The sequence below is a fragment of the Kogia breviceps genome, chromosome 3, assembly GCF_026419965.1.
Source record: "Kogia breviceps isolate mKogBre1 chromosome 3, mKogBre1 haplotype 1, whole genome shotgun sequence".
In the NCBI taxonomy this organism is placed as follows: domain Eukaryota; kingdom Metazoa; phylum Chordata; class Mammalia; order Artiodactyla; family Physeteridae; genus Kogia; species Kogia breviceps.
In genome coordinates this window covers 151,561,822-151,572,110 of record NC_081312.1, presented here as the reverse complement: position 1 = coordinate 151,572,110, position 10,289 = coordinate 151,561,822, and the positions used below count along the sequence as shown (strand labels likewise).

Below are 10,289 nucleotides of genomic sequence, written 5' to 3'. Positions count from 1 at the left end.
ACCACTGCGCCACCAGGGAAGTCCTACACTTCTTGATACATGAGAAAAATAACACCTGATTTGGCTAAACCACAGTGGTCAAGTGCTGTTCCCTATAAATGTACTTCCAGGCAGCCATTAAAAGTAGGCCAGGAAATTTATCATCAATGAAGGGGGATGGGCAGTGGTGATAAGAACCCCAGAGAGGTTGAAAGGGAAACTGAAATAACGGAAAGTACAGCCTATTTTTTTTTTTTGAACTATTAAAGGAAACTGACCCATAAAGCATCCCTGAGTCAACATGAGGCAGTTACAGCAGGGTGGAAATGGCAGCCACAGCTGAACTGAGCAGAAAGAGGGTTAGAGGTAGTACCCAAGGCTTCCTTGATGCTATGTAGCATGAAGGGTTCCAGAAGTCCCTAAGAGCTCCCAGTGAGGGGGATGGAAGTAGCTGAAGCTGGAGCTACGAAACATCCCAAAGCATCACCATGTGACCCAAGGCTTCTGGGTAGCAGACGAAGAAGGCACCAGAGAAAAAAGACCACCAGGTTTGAATGGGGAAAGAGGGGATGTGACCAGTACAGAGGCCAGAGCAAAGACCTGGTAAGGTGTGAGCTGCACCTCAAGTGGAGTGAGCAGAAGCTGGTGGAGAAGATCAGCTAGAGAACCAGGGTCCTTTCTCCTTGCACCTAAATAACATCTTGGGAAGGGAGTAAGTGGAGGGAAGACCTTTGGGGGAGACAGCTCTCAGAGGGAATATGAATTTCAAATTAACTAAGATTTACCCAGAAGAATAACCCAGAAGAGACTGTTAACTGGTAAGCTGAAGAACTGCCCAGTAAAGAGAATCTCCTGAGAAATCTAAGCTCAATGATAGAAATATTTTTAAAATTTTTGTACATTTGGCTCATAGTGTATGCATTGTGATTCCCCCCAACCCCAAGTTCCCCATACATATAGATCTCTACGATAAGTTTCCCTAAAGAGGTGTCACAGGAGTTTGACATTATGTCACAAGGAAAATGTCCTAAAATCTGCTTTAGACTTGTGAGAGCCAGCCACAATGACTCTTGCTTCCTAGTGTTCCTTGTGTAGTCCTCTCCCACACTGTACCAGGGTTGGTCTGTGTGACCAAGAGCATATGGCAGAGGGGGTGGCGTATCCCTTCCAAGATTAGGTTCCTATCTCTCATAGATCACTCACTCTGGGGAAACCAGCTGCCCTGTTATGAAGACAGGCCTGCGTGAGGAAACAGCCATATGAGTGATCTTGGAAGCAAGTCCAGCCCCAGTAGGGCCTTCAGATAACTGCAGCCCCAACTGACATCTAGGCTGTGACCTCATGAGAGACCCTCAATTAGGGACACTCAGCTAAGCTGACTCACAGAAACTGTAAGATAATAAATGTTTGTTGTTTTAAACTACTAAGTTTGGGGGTAATTTGTTATGCAACAATAGATAATGAATATATTCCCTCTCATAAAAATTTCAGTTATGGGCTTCCCTGGTGGCACAGTGGTTGAGAGTCCGCCTGCCGATGCAGGGGACACGGGTTCGTACCTCGGTCCGGGAAGATCCCACATGTGGCGAAGTGGCTGGGCCCGTGAGCCGTGGCTGCTGAGCCTGCGCGTCCGGAGCCTGTGCTCCGCAACGTGAGAGGCCCGCGTACCACACACACACACAAAAATTTCAGTTATAGCACGTGCCAAAAATCTCTCTTTTCTTTCTCTAAGAGGTCCTTTCACAGTTTTGCTCCCCTCCCCCACTTCCTCCTCTCTGCCACATTCTTTTTTTAAAAAATATTTATTTATTTAGGCTGCGGCAGGTCATAGTTGTGGTACACAGACTTCTTAGTTGTGGCATGCGTACTCCCTGCCGTGGCACGCATGCACATGGAATTTAGTTCCCTGACCAGGCATCGAACCCAGGCCCCCTGTATTGGGAACTCGGAGTCTTACCCACTGGACCACTAGGGAAGTTCCTCTCTGCTACGCTCTTAAGCACCCAAATCCCAACAGGTTATGGTCCTCTCTCCAAGTGGCCACCTGAGGTACATGGTCTTGTTTTCTCTACTGACTTCCTGTGGAGACCAAGCTTCTCTGCTCCCCACCCCCTCCCACCCACCCTTTCCCTTTCCACCTTCTCCCCACACACCTGATAATGGTGAATAAGACGCAAAAGAAACGAGAGAGAGAGAGAGAGAGAGAGAGAGAGAGAGAGAGAGAGAGAGAGAGAGAGAGAGAGAGAGAGAGAGAGAGAGAGAGAGGCAGGTGATAGGCATCAGCCAGATTCTGTGATTCTTCATTCATCTTCCCTCCACACTCCCTGCTAATTCACTGAGGAACTACAGAATCTCCCTCGATGGCAGAATACCAGAAAGACTCCTGAGAGGCCTAGAGATGCCTTTGATTCTCTAGGGCCTGATCTATGTTCCAGTCACATGAGGCCAGGAAACCTCTAGGTTTCCTGGACGTTCCTTGCTGTTCCTGCAAAGCAAGACCAGACATTTGTTTATAGTGGACAGAATTCCCCAAACTGTGATTGTGGTTATCTCGCAGATGACTACAATTATATAGCAAATACTAACTGAGATGCCACTGGTTATACGAAAAAAAGAGGAAAAGACAAAATATTACTTCGTATTTAGTGTCTTTTATGGTTTATCTCCCTTATTGGACTGTGAGCTTCATGAAAGCAAGGATCACGTGTGATTCCTGTGGGTAAACACAGTGCCCAGAACAGTCATGAGTACGGAACATTCCCAGTGAATATTTGTTAGAAGATGCACCGTACATGTTTATTGAAGGAATGGTTGAATTAACATCAAAGGAGTCTTCTGCATTTGCCCATTGGCTGGTAATTCTAAGCTTTTTACAGTTCATCGCAAAATGTACTTTCCTTTTTTCTGTTGGAGTGAATCAAGAGTAGACAGGCATGTTTTTTTCATTGTGAGGAAAGGCTTTTATTATTTTTTAGGTTTCCCGCCCCCGGTCCCCCCGCAAAGTGAACACTGGCTCTCACGTAAGATTCAGGAGTCTCCGCAGTTTGGAACCCAACACCACATTTCCTAGAATACTTGACGCCCTCGCAGGCCTCCTCTGGCTATAATGGAAAGGGGATATGCCTGGGAACTGTGCTGCTAATAGAAGGAAGCAGAATGTCTGTTTTCCACTAATGGCTCCTGATTGAGGTTTGTTATGCCCAGTCTGAATTGGCCTGGAACTTGGCCGCGGCTCTGGCCTCCCCGGGGTAAGGCGGGGGACCCAGCAGAGGCGGCTGCACTGCAAGGTTATAGCGCTGAGCTGCTCCACGCTCTGGAAGGTGCCAGAGCGCGGGAGATGCCGTGGTTGGTAAAGGCTGCTAGGTGCTAGTCAGGTGAGGCCCAGAGGTTCGCATCTGCAGATCCATCTTTGGGTGTACAGTCTTTGGATCCTCTTCTCAGCTATGAATAGGCGGTTCCAGCGGTCTGGTAGCTCGGGTGAACTGGGTTTAGCCCTTGTCACCGCTCGGAACTGGGCGTCCCGGGACTCCCAGTCCTTTGAAGTCTTGCTCAGGACTACATTTCCCAAAAGGCTCCGCGGTGATTGAAAGCTCTATCAGCCTATGGGCGGGGGAGACTTCTCGTCCCAGAAACTGAGAAGCCAGTGGCAAGAGGACGGGGGCGGTATTTTCCGGCTGCTGGCTGTCTTGTCCAGAGTCCCACCTGTGTCCCCCACAGCCCTGTCACGAATCCCAGTCGGGTTCTGGGAAGGACTGCCACGGCGTTGAGGGCCGGGTGCGGCTCGGCGGTGGAGGACTCTCACTTCGTGCTCCATCCCGGGCTGGGCCCCGGGGCGGTGAGTGATCCAGGGAAGGAGACTGCGGCTGCAGCCGGGGCGCTGCTGAGGGGCGTGGATGGGGCTCGCCCGCCGCCCCGACGTTGTCTCTGCCGGGTCCCCGCGTTCGGCTTTCCGAGCCCGCGGGTCTTGCTGAGGAGTGGGGAGAGGTAGCTGCGCTTTTCTCTGCCGGCGTCGGGATAGCTCATCCTCTTAAATTTTTTGCTCCTCGGTGGTGGTCCTCTGGTTTCAGTTTAGCTTTGCGACTCTTTGACCGCTGCACCTAGATTAGGGCCTACAGCACCGCGAGGGAGGAGAATGGGTGTCGGCCCTACCCGTGCGGTCATGTTCCTATTAATAAACTCAGTGAACAAACGAGTGCTTCTCACAATGGCACTTAGTCACAGCACCTCAGCGGTCTAGGGCCTTTGAGGTCTCCTGTACGGGGGGCAGGAGACCGGGTGGGAAACAGGGTTTCTCTAACCTTGGCTAAGTACTCTCCATCCCGCTGTATCCTGCAGGTGGGCCCTGCTATTGGGTTTTGTAATGGATGGAGAAATAAAATGTATGCTCAAAACTCATTACAGTTTTCACTTCCTAATGACATTATTTTTGTTTGTTAAGGTTTTAAACCAGAGATATGAAATGTATTCCCACGGCTTTTAGGCTCCTAAAAACCCAGTACTTTATAAGTGACCAATAGCAATATGTGTAAATGCATAAATGTTTCCATGAAAAGTGTGTGTATTCAAGTAGTACACAGGTGCTCTGATTGGTGAGACAAAAGATGTGAAAGAGTAAAAGTTCCTCACCCCGGTCTGATCCATCCTCCACTGAAATGCAGAATTCTTTGTAGAGGTTCATCTGTTCAATCAGCTGGCTGACTATATTTGTTTTTAGTGGAAACTCTTTAAGGGGGAAAACAAACAAAAAAACAAACATTATCCTATATTACTTTGTGACTCCTAATGCCTAACAGAAATTACTGATCCATCCAGTAACCTGACCATCTCCCCCCAAATAATTTTTTTATGATAGTGATGTTAATTTTATTAATGTGTTATTGATTGTTTTCAGCCCCCAGGCATTTTGTTTTGTGCTTATCGCCATTGAATTTCACAGCTTATCCATGTTGTTTTTTAAAATCCATGTCTTTTTAAGTCCCATTTCTGACTGCATTAAACCTTAAAATAGAATGATACCTAGGGCAGTTCCTTTTGGGCTTTTGCATAGTTTGTCCTTTGAAGTTGACACTAAATCTAAAAGCCAGGAAAAGTCAGCTATTCTCATAACTAATATGATTCTAATGAAGTCCACAATTTCCTACCTAGCTGAGGAAAATGTAGTTGGAGAGAATCCAAACCTTTCCAGAAATCGAGTTATACCTGTGCACTCTCTCCTCTGTTTATCTTGTCCATCATGGACAATTTGTTCCTCAAAAAGTTAATGTCTCCAATAGACTGAGGGTTCTGCAGATGTGTTTGGGAGGCCCAGGCCTCATTTTGTGATGAGAAAGTTGGCCAAAGGAGAGATTATGTTAAAACAGAATAAGAAAAGCATCCCTTCTGTGGTTGACAGCATTTACCTCAGAGCTATTCTGGTCAGTGGGGTTTTGTTTAAGTATGTTGGGGCCATAGTGGCTGTCTTTTGGTTTTGAGACAATGGTGAGAATATCTAAAGAGCTCTTGATGCACACTGAAGTCTCTTGCTGTAGGAACTGATGATGTGGCTGGGGACTTCAGGGACGAGTGGATTACCTGGACACTGTTTAGAGAGTCCTCTTCAGGGATACCACCCAGCACAGTTAGAAGAGTGGGCTCTCAAAGGGTAAGGATGGTACTCTCCTTTATCTTAGATATTTTGATAGGGCCCAGATCTGAGTGGTCTCTAGGGCTGTTGGTCTCTTAGAGCTTCAGATCTCTGTGAGAGTAATTACCTCCCTGGCAGAAAAAGAAAGACTTCCATTTTTATGGCACTTAGTAGTTTGCAAATTTATTTGATATTTATTGTCTTACTGATATCTCACCATAACTCCTTTTTTTTTTTTTTTTTTTTTTGCGGTACGCGGGCCTCTCACTGTTGTGGCCTCTCCCGTTGCGGAGCACAGGCTCCGGACGCGCAGGCTTCGCGGCGTGTGGGGTCCTCCCGGACCGGGGCACAAACCCGCGTCCCTCGCATCGGCAGGCGGACTCTCAACCACTGCGCCACCAGGGAAGCCCTCACCATAACTCTTTGATGTATTTTCATCCCCCTTTTCCAGCTCAAGACCCTGAGACTCAAAGTTAAGTGGCAGAGGTGAGAGTTCAACCCAGGTCTTTGTGGAAAAGGGGGAGCTCTCCCCATGGGTTTTTTCCTGTCACTTAAAAGAAAAAAACCCTCCAGTGCTCTTTCTAAAATACTGTGGCAGGACCTTCCCTGGCTGTACAGTGGTTAAGACTCCATGCTCCCACTGCAGGGGGCGCCGGTTCAATCCCTGGTCAGGGAACTAAGATCCTGCACGCTGCACCATGTGGCCAAAAAAAACAAAAAAAGGGGAAAAAAATACCATGACAATGCCTTCTCCCTGCTTTACTTCATATGTACTCACAAAAGTGATATGTACTCACAAAAAGTGATATGTACTCACAAAAAAAAAGGCAAGCAAAATGAAAACAAAAGTCATCCATCACACTGCTGAAGAGTTACGATCCTTCCAGCCATTTTCCTAAGCATATATACAATTAAAAAAATAAATAAAAGAAAAAAATTGGGATCATACTGAATATTCAGTTGTAAATCTTACTTTCTTACACATTGTATTGTGAATATATTTTGACAACAATAAATATCTTTACATTACTTAAAATAACCACTTAGTATTTTGTTTTATGGAATACAGCAATTACATTAAATTGAATCGTATATGTGACCTTTTTTTGACCACTTTTTACCTATAAACTGACAATTTCATATGGCTCAATCAAATGTAATTATTTCTTCGTTGAGGGACATTTAGGTTATTTCAAATTTTCACCTATATTGTGATGATGATCTCTTAGCTAATTGTCTTTCTGAAAGTATTGTTTATTGAAGTGTAATTAGTTAATAATTAGCTAATATATCTTTTGCACAACTTTCTTTTTCTTTTTTTTTTTTTTTTGGTTTTACTTTTTTTCATTTCCTTAGAATTCCCAGAATTAGAATTGCTGGGTTTGAGAACAGATTTCTAAGGTATTTGGTGTTTTTACAAAATCCCTTCCAAAAAGATTGAATCAAGCTGTTTATTTCTGTTAGCATTGTATGAAAGTGTCCATTTCTTCATATTCTATCGTGGTAGGTATCATAATCTAAGAGTCTGGGTAAAATAATAGTGATAGCTAACATTTACTGAGGACTTAGTCCTCACCACAACTCTGTAAGGTGGGTTTTATCATTATTCCTAATTTATAGATGAAGACATTGAGACACAGAGAATTTAAGTAACTTTCCTGAGGTCACACAGCTAGTAAGAGGCAGAGTTAGGATTCAAATTCAGGCAATATGACTCTTGAGTTTGCACTCTTTACCTCTACACTATATTACCTAAGTGTATGATTGTTTTAATTCGAATTTCTTTGGTTAATGTTGAGGTTAAAAGTTTTCCATATATTTATAAGCTGGTTGTATATTTTTCTTTTCTGAATTGCCTATTCATGTTCTTTGTCCATTTTTTTTGTTTTTGTTTTGTTTTTTTCTTACAAGTGTTTGTCTTTTTCTCATGGCAGTACCGACTGCTGCCCTTCTGGGAAAATTTAAAAAGGAAACATGGGGCTTCCCTGGTGGTGCAGTGGTTAAGAATCCGCCTGCCAATGCAGGGGACACGGGTTTATGCCCTGGTCTGGGAAGATCCCACATGCGGTGGAGCAACTAAGCCCATGCGCCACAACTACTGAGCCTGCGCTCTAGAGCCCGCGAGCCACAACTACTGAAGCCCACATGCCTAGAGCCCATGTTCCACAACAAGAGAAGCTACAACAATGAGAAGCCCGCGCGCAGCAAAAAAGACCCAACGCAGCCAAAAATAAATAAATAAATAAATAAATATTTTTTAAATAAATAAAAAGTAAACATTATAGTTATAGTTAACTTCCTTGATTCTTTCTAAGGGGGAGGTCATGGCAGCTTTGTTTTGATCAAATTATGTCTCTACATGGGTTTAGCCTTGTGCCTTGAGAGATGAGTTATTATGCTTATTCTAGAGTTTCTATCACCCAAGTCTGATTTTTTTTTTAATGGGAGGAAAAGAGCTTTTTCTCAGCCTCTTGGGGAGAGCACCCTTTTTTATCACTTCATCATGGCTGCCCTTATAAGGAGACTTAACACACATTAGAGTTTCCTAGGGTGTTCTCCACCTAGGGAAGAAGGGGGGATTGCATTTTGTTCAGGCCTTGTGTGAGGGCTCACATTAACATCCTGTGTTCACCTTCCTTATAGGATTTCTAGACCAAGTGCAATCTCCCAGCTAGAGCAGAAGGAAGAGCCATGGGTCCTACCACTCCAAAATTTTGAGGCGAGGAAGACCCTGAGGGAAAGTCACACAGGTGAGATGTGTTACCCGGTGGGCAGAAACCTAGCATTTCAGCCCTTGTTTAAATGAGGAATTTGGAATGCTGCCCTAGACGTTTGTTCTTACTGTTAGAAGGTTAAATTTGACTTCCTGGACAATCAGTCATTGACCAGATAAAGTCTTCATTTTAAGTAAACATTTCACTTTTGTCTAGACTCTAACATCTTTGAAAGGAGTTGCCCAATTTTGACAATATGTGGTATACTCTTGATATGAAGGTCCCCTCAAGATTCATCTGACCTAAGCCCAAAAAGGGCTTAGGAATTCATGTTTTCTGTAAGCTCAATGATCTTCAGTAAACTTTTCACAAAGTGAAAACGAGAGTAGTCAAACTAAATGTGGTCTGTTGCAAAAACACTAATTTTAATCTTTCTTGCTGCTTTCTGATGATCTTTCCTGATAAGTGATAACTTTATTCTCTGTTACTTCTGTTAATTTTTCAGACTTTAAGAATCAGGTGGTAAAACTCAATCAGGACATTTCTGAAACAGCAGAACAATGTGGAACATCCTCAGAAAGGGCCAAGAAAGATATTTCTCATACTCCTCGTTGGGGAGGAAACTGGGAGGGGGGTCTTGAATTAGAAGGGCAGCATGGAACCCTTCTAGGAGAGGGCCAACAGGAGCCCTTTTCACAGGAGAAGGAATTAAACAAGCTCCTGGAAGGATATATAGGAAAGAAGCCAGTGTGTGCAGAATGTGGAAAAAGCTTTAACCAGAGTTCCTATCTCATAAGACACCGAAGAACCCATACCGGTGAGAGGCCTTATAAATGCATGGAGTGTGGGAAAGGCTTCAAACAGAGTTCAGACCTTGTCACCCACCGCAGAACACACACAGGGGAGAAACCCTACCAATGCCATGGATGTGAGAAAAAATTCAGCGACAGCTCAACCCTCATCAAACATCGGAGAACCCACACAGGTGAGAGACCCCATGAGTGCCCAGAGTGTGGGAAGACTTTCGGACGGAAACCACACCTCATAATGCACCAAAGAACCCACACAGGAGAGAAGCCCTACACGTGCCTCGAGTGTCATAAAAGCTTTAGTCGCAGCTCCAATTTCATCACCCACCAGAGGACCCACACGGGAGTGAAGCCTTACAGGTGTAACGACTGTGGGGAGAGTTTCAGCCAGAGCTCGGATTTGATTAAGCACCAGCGAACCCACACAGGAGAACGGCCCTTTAAGTGCCCGGAGTGCGGGAAGGGCTTTAGAGATAGTTCCCATTTTGTGGCTCACATGAGCACTCACTCAGGAGAAAGGCCGTTCAGTTGTCCTTACTGCCACAAAAGTTTCAGTCAGAGCTCGCATCTGCTCACGCACCAGAGGACACACACAGGTGAGAGGCCTTTTCAGTGTGACAGCTGTGGGAAAGGATTTGCCGACAGCTCTGCCCTCATCAAGCACCAACGGATCCACACAGGAGAAAGACCCTATAAATGTGGCGAGTGTGGGAAAAGCTTCAATCAGAGCTCCCACTTCATTACCCATCAACGAATCCACTTAGGAGACAGACCCTATCACTGTCCTGAGTGTGGCAAAACCTTCAATCAGCGTTCCCATTTTCTCACACACCAGAGAACACATACGGGAGAAAAACCGTTTCACTGTAGTAAATGTGACAAGAGCTTCCGACAGAAGGCACACCTTTTATGCCATCAGAACACCCATTTGACCTAGGAAATAGCCTTTAATGGTTCTTCTCCTCCGTTCCAAATTTCCATTGCTATTATCTTTTTTTTTTTTTTTTTTTTTTTTTTTTTTTTTTTGCGGTACGCGGGCCTCTCACTGCCGTGGCCTCTCCCGTTGCGGAGCACAGGCTCCGGACGCGCAGGCCCAGCGGCCATGGCTCACGGGCCCAGCCGCTCCGCGGCATGTGGGATCCTCCCGGACCAGGGCACGAACCC

General features: G+C 45.2%; 1 protein-coding gene across 4 annotated transcripts; it reads left to right on the top strand.

The window, feature by feature from the left end:
* Nucleotides 1–3,669: 3,669 nt before the first annotated feature.
* On the top strand, nt 3,670–10,113 carry ZNF774 (zinc finger protein 774). Of its 4 annotated transcripts, none has more exons than XM_059057318.2 (4): nt 3,670–3,814; nt 5,508–5,620; nt 8,246–8,352; nt 8,822–10,113. In XM_059057318.2, exons 2-4 carry the CDS (start codon nt 5,514–5,516, stop codon nt 10,060–10,062), a joined length of 1,455 nt encoding a protein of 484 aa, XP_058913301.1. In that variant the 5' UTR covers nt 3,670–3,814; nt 5,508–5,513; the 3' UTR covers nt 10,063–10,113. The 4 variants fall into 4 exon arrangements, with proteins under 4 accessions (XP_058913301.1, XP_066886053.1, XP_058913300.1 ...); XM_067029952.1 differs by having other exon boundaries at nt 5,495–5,620; XM_059057317.2 differs by having other exon boundaries at nt 3,670–3,963.
* Nucleotides 10,114–10,289: the final 176 nt, after the last annotated feature.